Source organism: Echinops telfairi, unplaced genomic scaffold (assembly GCF_000313985.2).
Source record: "Echinops telfairi isolate 266 unplaced genomic scaffold, ASM31398v2 ScPeMD7_7424;HRSCAF=8462, whole genome shotgun sequence".
Lineage (NCBI taxonomy): Eukaryota > Metazoa > Chordata > Mammalia > Afrosoricida > Tenrecidae > Echinops > Echinops telfairi.
In genome coordinates this window covers 91,329,199-91,349,156 of record NW_022111324.1, presented here as the reverse complement: position 1 = coordinate 91,349,156, position 19,958 = coordinate 91,329,199, and the positions used below count along the sequence as shown (strand labels likewise).

Sequence of the window (19,958 nt, the reverse complement as noted above, 5' to 3'; positions counted from 1 at the left end):
AAGCATCTATATGCAAGATTCTTGGCATGTAATAAAGTTATATAAAGCAGGGAATCCACCGTCATGGCAGGGGAGGTAGGGTGAGATGGAAATGAGGCATTTGTACACATAGTTAAAATATAAGATAGCAAATATGTAAGATGTAAGAACAAATGCTGTAAAATTCCAGAGGAAAAAAGATCTTCCAATTTAGTCAAAACTTTCTAGAGATTTTAAAGTGGGAAATGCCATCACATGGAGCTGGACAAATGTTAGCTCATAGATTGTTTGTAAGTGGCTTTGCATTGGTTCAGACTCATAGCATACAACAGAACCCGGTACAACACTGCCTGGTCCTGCAACACATCACAGGGTTCTCATGTTTGAGCCCACTGTTGCAGTCACTGTGTGAATCCATCTTGCTGAGGGTCTTCCTCTTTTTTACTGCCCTCTGTTTTACTAAGCATGATGTCCTTCTCCAGGGACTGGTCTCTCTTGATAACACTCCAAAGAACATGAGATGAAGTCTTGTTATTCTTGCCTCTAAGGAACATTTTGGCTGTACTTTCACAATAGAGTTGTTTGTTCTCATAATGTTAGCTCATACAGCAACTGTTAAATTCCTTAGTTGGTAAAATTATAAGTAATACAGCATATAATCTTAAAACATAAGTATACTTTTATGAGCCTTTTGTTTATATATATTTATTTACAAGTATTTACTAATACTTTTATTAGTTGGGACAATCCTTGTAAGAATTGCCATTTAAATCAGAAAATAATGTCTACTGAATTTCTTAGGCTTTGTTAAGTATTTTCATTTTTTTTACATTATTTGAAATAAAATCAATTTTCATCTTTTTATGTTTACATGTTTCTTCATTCAGCCAAATGACCTGCTGACCTTGGATCCATCACCTCCATGACCACCAGCCGGTAACCTTCCTACTTTCAGGTTTTGTCTTTCTGCTTCCTGGTTTGTCAGCTGTGACAGCAAACGCCTCCAATTGAACATCTGACTCAAGAACTTTAGCCAAACTAGACTTACGTGCTTTACAACTATGTTAGCCACTTTCTTGATATCAATGTCTTTCTTTAGATGCATGTATAAGCTTCACTAGTTTTGTTTCTCTAGACAACTCAGACTAAAACACAAAGCTATGTGAATAACAGGGTAATTTAAATTGTTCAATTATAAAAAATATCAATGCGTTTGAAGTATGGTGTTGGGAGGAATATTCAAAGTACCATGGACTGTCAGAAAATCTGCTTTAGAGGACGTACAGCCAGAATGTTCCTTCAAAGTGAGGATGGCAAGACTTTGCCTCGTATTCTTTGGCCATGCTATCAGGAGAGACCAGCCCTTGGAAAGGAGCATTATATTTGGTAAAGAGGGTCAGCAGAGGAGAGGAGATGGGCTGACAAATGACTGTAACAATGGGTTCAAATAACAGTTGTGAGGATGGTGCAGGATTGGGCAGTGTTTTGATCTGTTATAGACAGGGTTGCTACTAGTCTGAACCAACTTGATGACATTTAAAAATAATACCAGTATTTCTATGAGATTATAAATTATAATTACTAAACTATGTGAGTAACAGGATAGCTTTAATTGTTCAATTATGTAATATTTTCCTTTCTTTTCAAAGGAAAAAGTAAATTGGGAATGACAGGGAGTTACTTTGTTGCTAGTAGGATAGAGTGAAGACATGGACATAACACTGAAATAAGAAGAGCACTCTAGAAGTTGACTAATAATATTAATTGCCATGAAATCTAAAACATAAGCCAGGGAAGAAGGCACAGTCTTTTAAGAAATATATCCCTCTTTAAAAGTGCTTTTCATATAGATTTACAGTAATTTAATAGTTCTGCATGCTCTCTGGTTACAGTGAATGTATACATTTTGGGGAAATTGCCTAATTTCTATCAATATACACTTAAAACATTACTCACCGAACTTTCATGTGTGTCAGAAGCATTATCTTCCACAAAATACATTCCACATTTACCTGCAGAAAATAAATTGATATAATCCCTTAAAATATATTTGCATTATGATATATAAATTGTAGTAGTTAAAATCATGAGCTCTGCAGTCAATCATCCTACATTTAAATTTTAGCACTTAAAAATATTTTCTGGCCTTAAAGATATATTTTTAAATACTATCCATGAGATCTTAAAAGTCATTTAACTTATGTGTCTTAGTTCTTTCGATTTGAAAAAAATGGTGGGGCCCTACTTTACAGGATTATTATGGGAATCAAATTAAAATACATGTAAAATATTTAAAATAATGTTTGACACTCAGTGCTAAATACAAATATTACTGTTACTCTTCATAGATTATTGGCATATTGGCATCATTTTGTCACAAATTAATTGATGTCAAGTTGTAAATCAAATTTTTAAGCAAAGAGGAATCTTTCATTATTTTGTTGACTGAGATGCCCACTAAGGAAGGATCAGCTTTAAAGGAGAGCTTAAGTTCTTCCTGATTCATAAGCAGGTTATTGCTAACCAACATCCTGTTTACATGTGAAGCAGTTTCTGCCTCCTAGATGCTGGTCACTCTTTAGTCCTGGGTGAACCATACATTGGCATGGCCAATTCAGAGAAGGGCCTATGTCAATTATTATGACAGAGGGCTCTGTCTGGACAAGCTTGAAGTTTCACATCTTGGACCTTGAAGTCTGCAGCTTTTGTCAACAGTAGTGACTTTTAAACTCCAGGGTGCATCAGTGATATTTTGTCAGATTCTGTATGTGTGATAGTTAGGTTTTCTGTGCCAACTAGGCTGCCGCAGGAATGTGTAGGCAGAATTAAATCAGGTTGCAACTTGGTTGGAGGGCGACCAACTGAGATAAATAGCCCTTCAAGCACTCTTTCTCCCTGGTGATCAGTTCAGTGTGCTGCTGCTTTGACTCAACTGTGTGCTGCACTACCTGTGGGTCAAGCCAACTTGTGGACCTTGTCACCTTGCTGGGCATCAATAGAGCTTGAGCCTCAATTGGGACCTCCTTTGCTATTCATGCTGGTTGTTGCTGCCTTACCCAGCTACTCACTGCCTGCAGGCTGACTGTGCTTGTCTTGTCTGAGGGCAGATTCCGTGTGTCTGCTTCCTGGATTTTGGACCAGCAGCCAGCATAGAGTTGAATGAACTTCAGTATATTAACTGTTCCATGACAGTTAATTGAACTGAGCCCTCTGTACTGCTGTGTGAAATAATTATCTGTTATATATCTCCATATATATATATGGATATCACACACACATCAAATAATAAGTGTGCTGATTTTGTTTCTCCAGTGAACCCTACCTAACGCAATATGTACATTTCTAAGACATTTACCTATGATGCCAATGCTACTACTGGTTTAGGGGCCTAAAGTATATAAATTGATCCCTTACAAAAATAGAGACCAAGTGATATAATTTCATTTATTCCTATTTGTGGAAAAAATATAACTATACTGATACCTAATTTTTTCCTTTTTTTCCAGAAGCATAATAGAGAATATAAATTATAAATAACTTTAAGTTTACTATATGTTTATGCAAAGATATATCTATTAATAAATTAGGCCTTAATTATGTCAATATTGAAAGTGCTACAAAATCAAAGAGTTATTAAACATAAAGATGCATGCTCATATAGAAAGTCAGCTTTATAAAAATTAAAATGTTCATTTGCTTTGTAGAAAATTTCAATTTTTCATATTCATGAATTATAGGCATTGTACATGATGTTAAGGCAAAATAACAGGTGATACAAGAGAAACACTAGATTTATTGGTAATGTTCTTTAAAAAAAGGGCAAAAAAATAATGTAAGGTAAATTTGACTTGCTACTATGCACTGTCAGGTTGGCACCATCCTTACAGTTGCCGTTATGTTTGAGACCATTGTTGCATTCACTGTGCCAATCTATCTTGTCAAGGATATTCTCTTTTCCTGACCCTATACTTTACCTGTTACAGGGCTGAGTTTCTCCTGATAACATGTCCCAAGTATGTGAGATCAAATCTCGTCCTCTTTGCGTCTGAGCAGCATTCTGAATGTAATTCTTCCAGATGTGTTTGTTCTTTTGGCAGTCCATGGTACTTTCAATATTCTTTGCTAGCAAAATAATTCAAATATATTGATTCTTTAGTATTCCTTATTCAATGTCCAACTTTCATATGCTTTTGAGGCGACTGAAAATACCAACAACATCCTAGTTTTTCAACATTTCACAGAGGTCTTGGGCAGTCGATTTACCCAATGCAGTGTGTTGTTTGATCTCTTGACTGCGGCTTCCATGAGCACTGATTAAATCCTTGACAAATTCAATCTTTTCTCCAATAATCATGTTTCCTAGTGGTCCAATTGTAAAGATTTTTGTGAGTTGTGATCCACACTGAAGGCTGCAATCTTTAATCTTCATTAGAAAGTGTTTCCAGTCTTCCTTACTCTCAGCAAGTTGTGCATATTGCAGTTGTTAAGCATTCCCCCATTTCTGATGTGGCTTTCTTCTTTATATAATCCAGCCTCTCTGATTATTTGCTCATGATACAGATACAGTAAGTACAGTGAGAGGATTCACCCGACACACACCTTTCCTGATATTAAATCATGCAGTATTCCCTTGTTCTCTTCACACAACTGCCTCTTGATCCACGCACAGGTTTTACATGAGCAAACTATAGTGTTCTGGGAATTCCCATCCTTCTCAAGGCTATACATAGTTTCTTATGATCCACACAGTCAAATACCTTGGCATAATCAATAAAATACAAGTACACATCTTTCTGGCTTTCTCTGCTTTCAGCCAAGATGCACCTGACATCAGTAATGAAAGTCCTTCTTCCACGTCCTCTTCTGAATCTGGCTTGAACCTCTGGCAGCTCCCTGTCAATGTACTGTTGTAAATGTTGTTAGATGATCTTCAGCAAAATTTTGCTTGCATGTGATATTAATGATATTATTCTATAATTTATGCACTGTAGTGGGTCACCTCTCTTTGGAATGAGTACAAATATGGATATCTTCTAGTCAGTTGACCAAGCAATTGTCTTTCAAATTTCCTGGCATGGATGAGTGATGCTTCCAGTGTTTCATCGGCTTGTTGAAACATTTCAATTGTTATTACCAAATGCTGGGGACTTATTTTGGGCTAATTCCTTTAGTGCAGCTTGAACTTCTTTCACCTGTGCCATTGGTTCCTGATCATGTGACCTCTTGAAATGGTTAAATGTAAACTAGCTCCTTGTAGTACGGTGATTTTGTGTAATCTTTCAATTTTCTTTTGATGCTTCCTTCATTGTTCAATATTTTGCCCACAGAATCTTACAATATTGCAACTCAAGGCTCAATTTTTTCCAGTTCTTTCAGTTTAAGATATGCTGAGAGTGTTCCTTATTTTTTGGTTTCTAACTCTAGGTCTTTGCATATTAATTATAATATTTTACTCTGTCTTCTTGAGCAGTCCTTTGAAATTTTCTATCCAGCTCTTTTACTTCCTGATTTCTTCCATTTGCCTTAGCTACTCAGCGATGCAGAGCAAGTTTCAGAGTCTTTTATGACATCGCTTAGATCTTTTTCTTTCTTGCCTGTCTTTTCAGTGGCTTTTTAATTTCACTTACCTAGTAACAATTCGCCAGCTGTTTCTCTAGATGGTGCAACACTGAAACATCTTCGATTGACTCTGTCAAAACATATTAAAATTACTATGATTAAATGTTTTAATTAATCTATTGAGCATAAGTTTTATTTTATCTAGTGTACATTTTTAGCAAAGCAAACTAGTTTCAATAACATAATATGTCTTGTTAAAACTCACATGAAAATATAATTTTTCAATTTTCTGGTAGAGGTGAAAATGATTGAACCTTTTAGAAATAGATAATAATCCTTATATCTTTTATGCAGCATATTAAGACTCCAACATTCTATAATTTCCATTAAATGAGCAAAGAGTAGTTAATGCTTCTGATATTTCAAACACAGAAAAGATGTCTGAAGTTCTTGGAAAAACAAAAGACTTAGGATTAGAAAGATCTCCTATTTGTAAGGGAAGTTACTTATCTTCCTTGAGTCTGTTTTATAACTATAGTGTGGGAATGATAATAATGGCCACAAAGTGATAATAACAATGTGAACAAACATAAATGAGTTGCTATGGCATTGACTCTAACTCATAGTGATGTCATGTTTTCCTAAGCAGAACTGAACCGTGCTCCTGGGGATTTCAAGTGGTTTTGATCTATCATCGCAAACCAAGCCCTTTCTCTGAAGGACTTCTTGGATGGGTTTGAACCACCAATCTTTTGGTAACTAAAAGCTGCACATTTAACCATTTGTGCCATCCAAGGGTTTCAATATTATTAATAGCTAGCATATAGTGAACCCTTCTAACATTCTCAGCATTATTATGATATCTTGGGTCTTGATATTTTCCCCATTTAATAGATGAAGAAAATGACTCAAACAATATAAGCAACTTGCCCCAAATCAGGCAGCCTCTAGGAGGTGGACCAGAATTAGATTTTTTAATCACTATATACTAATGATTTTTCACAGATGTAAAAAACATTAACAATTTGAGGGAACGAATCCCTGGGTCTGGGGGCTCAAAACTGGGGGCTCAGGACCATAGCCTCAGGAGACATCAAGGTCAATAGGTATAGCTCACAAAGCCAAGGTTCTAAATCCTAGGTTTATAAATAGCTACTGGAGTCTTAAAAGCTTCTAAGTGGCCATCTAAGGTAGAATAAGTGGTCTCTCCCAGTCAAGAGGAACAAGAGTGACAAAAATCAAAGATTCATGGAACAACTTGTTCAATGAAATAACTGATCAAAAAACATCACTTTCCATGATCCTAAGAACAGAAAACCTAGAACGTACCCAGCTACCACTACCAAAAACACCCAGACTAACTGCAGTGGTTGAGTCTAGAAGATACCCCCCAAACTACTGGCCTGATATATTCTTTAAACCTTAACCCAAAATTATCACGTGTGGTCACCTTTTAGCTAAATGAAAAATTAATTCGCTGAAAAATCACTTAGGAGTAATGAACTCTTTTACAAAGTCATGTATATGAGACCAAATGGCCGGAAATGACTCAAAAGCAAAGACGAGAGTGTAAGGAGGAACAGTCAGCATGGAATGAATGAGAACGGTGACACACTTGTGAAAAATACAACCAAAATCAATTAAGTGTAAACAACTTGATAGAGGTTAATGTGTTGAGTAAGTTACCTTAAATACAATAAAATATTATTTTAAAAATACAGATCCTTGCATATCAGAAATGTTCTCAATTCCTTCTGGATTTCAGCTATTTAATGTTCTCCTCTCCTGAGCAACATTTAGAACATTGTAGTTTTCCAAACATTGTGGTTATCTAAAATAAATATTGCATAAACTATCCACAATGATGTATTAAAATTTTAAATTCCTTCAACAAAGGAGCACACTCCTTCAACAAGGGAGTAAGAATTATATTGACTCAAATTTACCTTATGGCTTCACTTGCAGCTTTGTCTTTTACCGTAGAAGAGAACGAGGAATGAATTTTGTCTTCAAATAGGTAAGAGAGTGGTAGTTTGACAATATCTGTTGAGGGAAAAACATTTAAAATCTTTATCTAATAACTTCATTATCAGTTATACTTATGTGTTGAGCCAAGAGAGATCACTGTTACCCTCTGGTTTTTGTCTATCCTGAAGGAGATACTTATTTGGAACAGTTAAATAACATCTTTGCAAACGCCTTCGTTCTCGATTTGGGCCTTCTGTTGGATCCAACTGCCAGGAGGTCGGATAGTAGATGGGGTCATACCAGACTGCCCTGTGAATGAAAGCCAAAGACGACTTAAGAGGCAATCTGAAACCATGCAGACTTAAATAAATAATTACAGAGATTAAATTAATACAATGTTGTTGAAAAGTTCATGGACAAACAAATTAAAGTGGAATTTTCTCACATATTTTTCAAAGCCTATTATAAAAAATAAGATCGATTCAATTAAAAAACAACAATATTTATATATGTAGACTAGGAGATCTATATGCATAATATATGCAATCTGAATCTGGTCTAGGAGAAACTCCTGTAACCAATGTTTTCATATATTAATCAAAACAAACAAAAAAAGCATTAATATGTCTCAACTAGATGGCACCTAACAACAACAACAACACATATTACCTCACCTGGAAGGCCATACCTGTCTTTATTGACTGAGCTTTGCTGAAAGCAAGAAAACCTGCTTTGGGGCATTTGTGGTTTCTGGTTCTGAACCCTGCATTTGGCTCACCTCTGTCTGACCTTCAGATTTGGGGCTGAACAATGCCCACCCCATGTGAGGCATTTTCTCAAAGTTTTGGGAGTGTCTGTGGGACATGGCAATGAATTTCAGAATCCAGGGATCTGAGAGAATATACACCCAAGGGAGGAATATGGACAAATAGATCAGAATATCATCTTGGAAGTTGGACATTTGGGACATGTTTAATTGCCAACTCCTTAGGATTAGTCTGGCATTAATTCTTTAAGAAATCATTACCACAGATACATCTTTTTTAAAAATCCTATTACTAAGTATTAGATTAAAAAGAGATCTATTTCCAACTATTGTGTTTCAGTTATTTCTCTATTTTGCAAGGATCATACTATTTAAATTAAAGCCAATTTTATAGATTTTACTATTTAGAAGACCTAATATTGGTCTCTCATTTTGCCCCTCAATCCCCCAAGAATTAAGACAAAAATATTCTCAAACAATTATCCTTTTAAATGAAATAAATCACAAATGAGTAAATAAAATATTTAAATGGATGGAATCATGTTATGGATTTCAATTCGACAACAAATCGTGTTTAACATTAGTATAGAAAAGCCACAGGAGTTCCTCTAATAAAGTTCTTCCTTCTACTGGGTCCTCCTAGTTTGCTTACCTATCATGAGTCAGTTGTTGAATCAGTTCTTGCCAATGTCTGCTGGCACTCAGATCTACTTTATACATTCCTCTGATGTGCTGAATCACCCTTTTTCTCTCGATTCCTTGGGAGAGTGATACAGCCTGGGTGATATCAGCAGCTATTTTAGATATATCCTTTGATTTTGAGTCTAGACGCTGAAAGAGACTAAGCAAACAGTAACACTGTATCAGGTATGCTTAAGTTGAACATTAAATGTATATAAATGATACTTTCATTACTAAAAGTTTATGTAAAACCCAATTGATTTGTAAAAGACATGATACGTATAAAAAGTAATATCTGACTTAGTTAACTATACAGCTATAACAAATACCACAAGGCTTATATCTTTGTATGACGGCCTTCTTTTTCCATCTCTGCTTTTTTACTTGCTTGTTTCATCTCTTTCATATCTCGAAAGAGACGGCTTAAGATACACCCTATTGGAAGTCCCACAGAGCAACTGGACTTTACCTTCTATACACACCCTGGCAGATTTAAAACCCCCAAACCAAACCCACCGCCACTGAGTTAACTGCAACTCAGAGCAACCTGATAGGTCACGGTAGAATTGCCCTTGTGGGTTTTTGAGACTGTAACTGCTTATAAGAGTGGAAAACCTTGTCTTTTCCCACAGAGTAGCTGGTGGTTTTGAACTGCTTAGCTTGTAGTTATCAGCCCAACATGTAACCAATGAAACACTCCTTTAGGTTTAAGGCTGAACTGTCCTCGTGTGAGAGGAAGCAGAATGACTACTATCTCCTAGTTACCGATTTGGATTTGGAAGTCACTGAATTTTAGTTCAAATCTCTTGCTTTGAAGGTGACCAATAAATGGCAATTCAAGGCTACCATATATTTCCTATTTTCATCTTCTCTTTGTTAGTTTATGATATATCTTACTCTAGTAGACTTAGTTAAGCCTTTGTGCATGAGTGTTATTAAAAGTTTTGGCCTATCTCCACCCCTCATTATTTGTGTAAATCGTGTCCAGTCACAAGTTTTGTTTTTTTTAGTCACAAGTTTTTAATCTGTACAAATGAACATTCCATGCATTTCGGTCTAAAAAACTGTCCCACAAGCACTGTTTTCTCAACAGTGTCTGAAATTTTATAGCATTGGCTAAATTACTGATATTATCAATTAAATGATCATACATATGCCCTGTGGGGATGATTTACAATGTTTTCAATAATGATGTCTCTAAAGTGAATCAGGGCATATATAAATAATATATAGATGAATGGATTTTGAGTTTGCACTCATCGTAGCCCTAATCTAAGAGCAATCAGTTCTTATGACATGGCCCTGCTCTGTCCTTGCCATCATGACGAGATCACTGAAGATATGAGAGCTGTAGAGCAGTGTGGTGAAGAAAGCAGATGGTGACAGGCTAGCAGAGGGAACAGCAGATGGGTTCTTATTGGCTGGTGTTAAAACAAGCAGCCATCTAAGTGAGGTGTCAGCTAAGTCTTCATGGAAGAAGCACACTAGCCTGTGTGATCCAAGGACTGTAAATAATAAACTCCAAATCTGGAGAACGGAATGTGGTAGAGCTGAAATTCTGAACAGCTGGTTCTGCAGAAGGCATGGATGACAGTGAAAGCTAAAAATGCATTTGCAGCTTCTGATATGGATTAAACCTCCAGGGAATTTCCCCTCACCATTGGCCAGGGATGTGAACGGATTTGCTATCAAAGTTCATTGTAGGGTGGACTACTACAGATATAGGTTAAAATGTGACACCTATCATTGATCTTCCTTTTGACCCACTGTCTATCTGTTACAGTTTTTAGTATTTTTTGTTTTCTTTTCAATTGAATCTTATCTCTGCTATTTTGTTCTGGTTTAGTATGTTCTTCTGTTTCCAGGATGAGTATATCTATGGGGCCAGTAACTGGATTTTTGGTTTCCTGAGGGAAAGCTGGAGGAAGTTGGAAGAAATGGGGAGCTGGTGACCATGAGTACAGAAAGGAAGAAAATATCCTGGAGTTGATTGTAGTAATGATTGCACAGCTCTTTTTAAAATGACTGACTATGGATCTATGTGATTATGTGAATTAAATGCCAATAAAACTGTTAAAAAAATTAAAATGTCAGAAAAGGAGCCATGTCCTACATATCTTGTCTCTTTAATATAACAAAGATAATTCATTCCTAGTGGAATTAAAACTAAAGGCATATAAATTAGGATTTATGACACATAATTTGGAGGGATTAAGTTCAACCTATAATGATATCCTACCTTTGCTGATTATTATTAACTGTTTTCTGCCATGTAGCTTTATGCACATCTTCTTCAGTTTCATATTTCTTTTGCTCCTAAAGGATTTAGATAACAATATATATATATTTGTGTATATATAGATATATATATTAATTTTATTGCTTCTCATTTAACTTTAAAAAAATAATTTCATTGGGGGCTCTTACTGCTCTGATAACATTCCATACATCAATTGTATCAAGCATATTTGTACATATATTATCATCTCATTTTCTAAACATTTACTATTTGAGCCCTTGGCATGAGTTCCTCTCCTCCTCACCCTCCCACCCTCGTGACCCCTTGATAAATTATAAATGATTATTTTCATATCTTACACTGACCACTGTCTCCCTTCACCCACGTTTCCGTTTTTTGTTCCCCTTGGGGAGGGTGGGGTGGTGGTGGTATGCACTGATCACTGCTATCAGTTTCCCATTCCTCCCCTCCTCCCTCACCTTCCCCCTACCCTTCTGATATTGCTACTTCCATTTCTGTTCCTGAGGGGTTTATCTAACCTGGATTTTGTGTGTCATGAGCTCTTAGCTGTACCAATGCACATGTTCCAGTCTACCCAAAACTGAAAGGCAGAACTAAGGTCATTGTGGTGGAGGGTGAGGAAGCCTCAACGAACCAGAGGAATATTGTATGTTTCCTTGGGGCTATACTGTACCCTGGTTGACTCATCCCTTCCTTGTGACTGTTCTGTGAGCGGTCACATATTGTCTATAGATGGATTTTGTGTCTCTGCTATGACCCCCCTTGTTCTCAATAATATGGTTTTTTTTTTGGAGGGGGTCTTTTGGTGCCTGTTACCTGATTCTGTCGATACCTCATGATCACACAGGCTGGTGCGCTTCTTCCATGTGAGCTTGCTGCTTCTCTGCTAGATGGCCACTTGTTTAACTTCAAGCCTTTAAGGCCCTAGAGGCTATATACCTTTTGATAGCCAGGCACCATCAGCTTTCTTCACCACATTTGCTTATGCACCCATTTTGTCTTCAGTGATAGTGTCGGAAGGGTGAGCATCACAGAATGCCAGGTTGTTAGAACAAAGTGTTTTTGCATTGAAAGAGGGCTTAAGCAGAGGCCTAAAGTCCATCCACTTCCTCAATGTACTGGCATATAAATATATGTACATAGGCCAATACCTCTATTTTTATGAATTAATATTTACATAAGTATACACCTATGTTTATACGTCTATCCACAGCTTTGCTTCCTAGATATTTCCTTTGTTTCCTTTTACCTTCCTCTTGTCCCACCTTCACGCTCACCCTTCTTCTGCCTCTTAGTAATTCCTCTCAGCTAGTTTCCTGTTGCTCCAACACCACCAGGATTTCTACATCCTCCTTGTTGTTGCTTTTAATTCCCTAGTTGTTCACCTGTCTATTCTCATTTGACATTGGTATAGATCAGTGGTTCTCAACCTTCCTAATGCTGGGACCCTTTAATACAGTTCCTCATGTTGTAGTGACCCCCCAACCATAAAGTTATTTTCATTGCTACTTCATAATTGTAATTTTGCTATTGTTATAAATCAGGTGACCCTTATGAAAGGGGTGTTTGACCCCCAAAGGGGTTGCAGCCCACAGGTTGAGAACCACTGGTATAGAGTACAACAAATAGATTTAAAGGCAAGAGATCAAGATATATTAAAATCACTGAGATAATTTTGAAATTTCTATTTCCCCCTATACTTTGAATCATGGAAATTAGGTAGGATAGGTAACTAGGGCTGCAAAATCGGAATGAATTTATTACTTCCTTATTTTGCTTTTTCATTAAAGAACCAATAGCTCAATGTTTATGCTTTAACTTGCTTGTCACGAAAACATAAAAATCTTTCTATCACTGATGACATTATAAAAATGACCACAGAGAATAAAACTCTCCTTAAAAGTAGCCCGTGGGATTTCTTTTTATTTTTTAAAAACAATACTAGCTAAACTCTCAGTAAAAAATTATCAAGCAAAAATTTAAAAATATTATATATTTATCATAAAGCACAATTTAAAACATTATTTCAATTATTCTTTATATCCAATGGAATCCCTTTAGAAACAATTGTTTTCACTGACCCACCTCTTTGATCATCTTAATAAGGTCTGACTTCGTTGCTGCACTGGGAGGAATGCATTTTTGGCCACATAACTTTAAAGTATTCATAAGCAATTCTGCCATCTCTAGCTCCTCTTCAGTCAGCTCAGTTTGGTGATTGTGCATCAACTCTGACAAATACAAAACCAATTTTGCTCCATGCTGTTAAAAAAAGTTAACAGTTTATTTTTAATAAAGAGTTTTTATTTTTACATTTAAATATTTAATAGCAATGATGCATGCATTAAATTATATTGCTAGAGTTAACTATAAAGGTAACTTATAACATAAATTTGCTATAACAAATTAAAACCTAGTTATATGTCATTACATGGAAAATGAACCAAAAATAAACTAGCTTATAAACCTATTTTAAAGAGGTCTCTTTTCTCTATGAAAGCATTTCTAAAACCTAACTTCTAGGTAAATCTAAATTTTACATGACCAGTGACAGGGAGGCAGGTTTGTCATAAAATTAGTGCTGAGTAACTTTTTGTGAGCAACTTGATTTCAAGAGTTCTGTGGAATGTGAAAATCCACTAGGAAATTTAGGATTAGAATCTTATCCTTTCCTTCTCTCATCCCCAACATACATTTTAGGTCAGTATACCTTTTAAAACATACACACACACACATATACATACATATACACACACACACACACATACATACACACACACCTATTCTAGGCTGTTGTTTTTGTCTCCCATTAAGTTAATTCTCACTCAAAGCAACCATATAAAATAGAGCAGAACTAGCCCAGACTATAATCCAGTGGTTCTGAATCTTCCTAATGCCGCGACCCTTTAATACAGTTCCTCATGTTGCAGTGACCCCCAAACCATAAAATTATTTTTGTTGCTACTTCATAACTGCCATTTTGCTACTGTTATGAATCGGGCCACCCCTGTGAAAGGGTCGTTCGACCCCCAAGAACGGCTGCTATAATCTTTATGGGAGCAGAGCACTAGGGTTTTCCTCTTTGCAGTAGCTGGTGGTTTGAACCACCACTTTTCAATTCATGGCCTAATATTAACCATTGAGCCACCAAGGCTCCTTCACAACAGGCTAAGGAAATATAAAAATATGTTGGCTGGCATACACATATCAAAGTGCTATTGTTAGGTGTCATCAAGTCAGTGCCAACGATAGTGACCCTAAGCACAACTTGTGTGCCACCCTCACAATTGTTCCTATGGCACAGACCATTGTTGCAGCCACTCTGTCAATCCATCTTGTTGAGGACCTTTCTCTTTTTGCTGCCCCTTTATTTTATTAGGCACGATGTCTTTTTTCAGAGACTGATCACTCCTGACAATACGTTCAAAGTACGTAAGACAAAATCTCATCATCGTCTCTAAGGAGCACTCTGGCCAAACTTCTTCCAAAACACAGATTTATTTTTTGTCCTTTTGGCAGTTCTAAGGAGCCCTGGTAACATAGTGGTTACACATTGGACCATGATCTACAAGGTCAGCAGTTCAAAACCACCAGCCTCTCCATGAGAGAAAGATAGTCTGAAACTTACAGGGGCAGTTCTACCCTATCCTATGGGGTCACTATGAGTTAGCAATGACTTGATGGCAATGAGTTAGGTACTTTTAATATTCTTTACCAGCACTACATTTCAAATGCACCCATTCTTCTTCGGTCTTTCTTATTCATTGTTCAACTTATACTTGCATATGACACAACTGAAAATATCATGAGTTGGGCCAAGCATACCTTAGACCTCAAAGTAACATTCTTGCTTTTAAACACTAAACAAGTTTTAAACACTACAAGTTTTGTGTAGCACATTTGCCCAGTGCAGTACAATATTTGGTCTCTTGACTACTGCTTCCATGAGCATTGGTTGTGGATCTAAGCAGGACTAAATCTTTGACATCTTTAACCTTTTCTCCATGTTACCTAGCAGTCCAGTTGTGAGGATTTTGGTCTTCTTTATATTGAGTTGTAATCTATACTGAAGACTATCCTCTTTGCTCTTCAACAGCAAGTGCTTCAAGTTCTCCACACTTTTAGCAACAAAGATTGTGTCATCTGTGTTAATAAACCTTCATCCAATTCTGAGCCCACATTCTTCTTCATGTAATCCAAATTCTCTGATTATTTGCTCCACATACATATTAAATAAGAATGATGAGATGATACAACTCTGTTACACATCTTTCCTGATTTTAAACCATGCAGTATTCATTCCCTTGTGTTGTTCACACAACTGCCTCTTGACCTATGTACAAGTTCTGCATGAGCACAATGAAATGTTATGGAATTCCCAAGGCTATTCAGAGTTAGCTATAATCCACACAATCCAATGCTTTGGCATAGTCAATAAAACACAAGTAAGTATCTTTCTAGTATTCCCTGCTATCATCCAAGGTCCACTGACTTCAGCAATGCTATCTCTTGTTCCATGACATTTTTAAAATCTGGCCTGAACCTTTGGTAGCTCCCTGTTAATATATGGCTGCAATTGTTGTTGGATGACTTTCAGCAGAATTTTACTTGCATGTGATATTAACGATATTTTTCTATAATATGAGCATTCTGTTGGGTCACCTTTCTTTGAAATGGGTACAAATATGGAACTCTTCCAGTCAGCTGTCCAAGCAGCTGTCTTCCACATTTCCTGGCATAGGTGAATAAGTGATTCCAGTGCTTCCTCAGTCTCTTAAAACATTTCAATTGGTATCCCAGGAATTCCTAGAGCCTTGATCAATTATATATTGTTATTGTTTCATATCTTACACTGTCCATTGTCTCCCTTCACCCACATTTCTGTTATTCGTCCCCTTCAGGGGGGAGGGGCTATATAGCCAAGCTTGTGATGGGTTCCCCTTTCTCCCCCTTCCCCCTCCCTGACCATCCCCCTACCCTTGTGATATCTCTAGTCCCACTACTCTTCCTGAGGGGGTTAATCTGTCCTGATTCCATGTGTCCAGAGCTCTTATCTGTACCAATGTGTGTTCTCTGGTCTAGCCAGATTTGTGAGGTAGAACAGGGTCATGGTAAGGGTCAACTAGTTCTTTTAGGTAAAATGGCTCCTTATTCTTCCCATTTTTTTTGTATGCAAAACATTTTATTTATATTAGATCAACATTTTGTCATGAAAGTTAGCCACTTTCAATTTCTCAGGAATTGAACAGTTACTTCCCTGGAAGTGAAATGAATCATTTCAGAATGACATTGCCTGGGAGGGGTAAGGGATGATTTTATCAGATTGAATGTGGGGTAGGTTAGTTTTCTTAGGGAGTAAATGTCATTCAATTATGTTTCAAGTGTATTCAACAGATAGTTAAGTCAACTTTGTGCATCCACTGTACTCAACAGATAATCTCTTTATCAAAATATTCCTATCTTTCAAAAAGGCTTCACCTTAAGACCCCAGGCCAACCAAACACCTGCGGCTTCCATTTCTAAGACCGCTGTTTTAGACAATATAGACAAGGGCCATATCCCAGTGCAATTTGTATACACACTTAAGACTACGTAATACAGATGACACACATAGTAATAGCTCTGATTTTAAATGCGTGATGTGGGAACTAGCCACTAACATTCGATTCTAGCCAATGCCATCTTCATGGAGAGCAACAAAGCTGCTTCCAGTGTCCCAACTTTTCAGTATTGCTGTAATCCACAGAACGAAAAAAACCAAAATCTGAAATGAATATCATTAGAAAACGACATCCTGAAATAAATTACTTGGCATAAGTAAATGTTAAATGTCAGGTCCAAACCATGTTTTCTTCTGTATTTCACTATGGGAAACCTTTATAACAAATCATTCGCAAGGTCACCTTTACTTGAGCAGACTGAAAGGTTCACCTTGGTCACCACTCCACAGGCTTATGTGCTCTGCTCTCTTTCCTCCGGAAGTCCCTGACATGCAGCCAAGGGCTGGGGAGGTTGAAACAGCACTTGAAGAACGTTCATGAGAGCTCTGAGATGTAGAATATTTCATCATCATGATTGACTTGCTGTAGGGTTTGTGACAAAGATTCATCACAGCATCAATTCTTTCTATCTTCTTTTGATGCTTCCTGCATCATCCAATATTTTGTCTACGGATTTTTTTGATATTACTACTCGTCTTGAGTTTTTTTTCTTGAATTCTTCCACTTTATGATCTGAGTGTTTTCTTCCATTTTGGTTTTTAACATGGTCTTTGCACACGTCATCATAATATTTTACACTTTGTCGTTTCAAGTTACCTTTTGACATTTTCTGTTCAGCTCTCTGACTCCATCATTTTTCCATTTGCTGATGCTGCTCTACGATTAAGGAAAAGTTTCAGAGTCTCTTCTGACATCCACTTTGATCTTTTCTTGTCTTTTTAATGACCTGTCACTCTTTTTAATGAATGATATTCTTGACGTCCCCCCACTAGCCATCAGGTCTTCTGTCATTAGTGCCCAGTGTAACAAATCTTTTCTTGAGTGTTTTTAAAATTCAGGTGGCACAAAGTTATATTTTGACTCAGATGAACTTGTTTTAATATTCTTCAGCTTCAACCTACACATATGAGCAATTGATGGTCCGTTCCACCTGGCCTAGATTTAGCTGCTGACATTGAGCTTCTCCATCATCTCTTTCCACAGGTGTAGTCAATTTGATTTCTGTGTATTCCATCTGCATAAGTCTATGTGTAGAATTGCCTTTTGAGTTGTTAAAAAATATTTGCTATGAACAATTGTTGCTATGAACCAACAATTTTGTTGGTTTTGCAAAATTTTTTAATCATGTGAACTCCAGCTTCATTTCTGTCAGCAAGACCATATTTTCCAAATACTGTTTCCCCCCCACCCCCTCAACTTTTGCATTCCAATAACCAATAATTGTCGATGTATTTTGATGACATGTTTGATCAATTTCAGACTCAAGATGTTGGTAAAATTCTTCAACTTCTTCATCATTAACTTTCATGATTGGTGCTTAAATTTAAATAACAGTTGTCTTGATTGGATTTCCTTGAGGGAAGATAGATATAATCCTATCTCAGACATCTCTGTCCTTCAAGATAGATCTTGAAATGTCCTTATTGAGAATGAATGCATTCCTCTTGCTGTGTTATTCCTGGTATAGTAAACAATATGATTTTTAAAATTCAAAATAACCAATATCAGTTCTTTTCAGCTCACTAATACTTAGGACGTTGATCCTGATGTGCTTCATTTCATTTTTTGATGATTTCCAATTTTCCTAGCTTCATACTTCATACATTGCAAATTCCAATTATTAGATTTGTGCAGCTATTCCTTTTCATTTGCATGGTGCCCCATCAGCAAATGAAGTTTCCAAAGCTTCACATGCACAGGCTTTACTCCACTGATGCCACGATGGCCGACTCTACTTTAGAAAGCAGCACCTCCTTAGTCACATTTTAAGTGCCTTCCCACTGAGGGGCCCATCCTCTCACATGGTCTCTGACAATGTTCTACTTCTATTTATTAGGCCTTCAGCATTTGACAATGTTTCAATTAGATGCATAAAGTTTTCAGTGGCTACTTCCTCTGACGTGGGCAGTCGATTCTTTCTTCATAGTCTGTTCTTGGTCTGGAAGATCTACTGTTCATTTTGTGTGACCCTGCTGGCATTTGAAAAACCGGTGACATAGCTTCCACCATCACAGCATCACAAAAGCACCACAGTACAGCAAACTGACAGTTAAATGGTAGATATATCAATATATCACCTCATAAATCATTTGCTCCTTGTAATGGGATAAGCACATGTTAGAAAGGAGAGGATTAGGTATCCTCACCTTAGCTCAGTAATCAATGTTATCATCACTATTAGTGGGGCCACCAGACATTTATTTTCTGATAAAGTGTAACATAATAAACACAGCATAGTTCATGAAGTCTTGTGGTACAAAATATTTGGCCAGAATTGAATAAAGTCTTCATATCAAATTTCAATTCATAGGTAACACAAGAGATAAAGAGTATACGTAAATGATATCATGTGGCGACAACCAGGTTAATACAGAGGTTGGCTCAGTCTATTCAACAAATAGTATTATGGAAAGCCAAGCATGGACAGGGGCTGTTACAGGAAAAAAAATGTAAGAAACATATAAACCAAATGAAACGATGGTATTTGTTGGGAATGGTTTAACTAAAACAGTGATAAAAGATATTTTGAGAATGCACTTGGTATTTGATGACTTTAGGGAAATATTGCTAATTTTCTAAGATGTAAAAATGTGGTTAGAGTTACATAATAAAGTATCTTTTCAAAGAAAAATTGAAGAGACGTGGACAAAGATGACAGTATAACCAGACAACTCATAACCTCTCTCTTAAAACAAAGACCTGAGAAACAAGTGAAAAGACTATAGATAACAACTTTGGAAGCCTGGACATTGAAGGTAAGGTTGAAGAATCTGACCAAATACCAAATGGAAAGAGAGAGTGTACAAAAGCAGCAGCCATGGAGAACTACCAATCACCAGTGCCTGGACAAAAGAACCTGCACAGCACAACCACACTGAGACAAAGAAAGCAGTATTCTCAGCTGAAGCTCCCGTCATCTAGTGCAGACAAGAAGGAGCAGCTTTTTGCCCACATCCAGAACCTGGCAGGCATGCCTTCAACTTATGAAAATTTAGTGCACTCACATTACCCACTGCTGAAAGCC

At 36.8% G+C, this 19,958-nt stretch overlaps 1 protein-coding gene across 1 annotated transcript in view; it reads right to left on the bottom strand.

Annotated features, from left to right (window-relative positions):
* The window catches only part of LYST (lysosomal trafficking regulator), a 258,721-nt gene that overhangs the window by 63,409 nt on the left and 175,354 nt on the right, over positions 1–19,958 (bottom strand). Inside the window, exons 32-38 of the mRNA XM_045298212.1 lie at positions 13,299–13,475; positions 11,193–11,269; positions 8,925–9,113; positions 7,670–7,815; positions 7,485–7,581; positions 5,607–5,668; positions 1,936–1,991 (exon numbers count right to left, since the gene is read on the bottom strand). Of these exons, the coding sequence (XP_045154147.1) occupies positions 1,936–1,991; positions 5,607–5,668; positions 7,485–7,581; positions 7,670–7,815; positions 8,925–9,113; positions 11,193–11,269; positions 13,299–13,475 (804 nt within the window). The remainder of the gene's footprint in view (positions 1–1,935; positions 1,992–5,606; positions 5,669–7,484; positions 7,582–7,669; positions 7,816–8,924; positions 9,114–11,192; positions 11,270–13,298; positions 13,476–19,958) is intronic.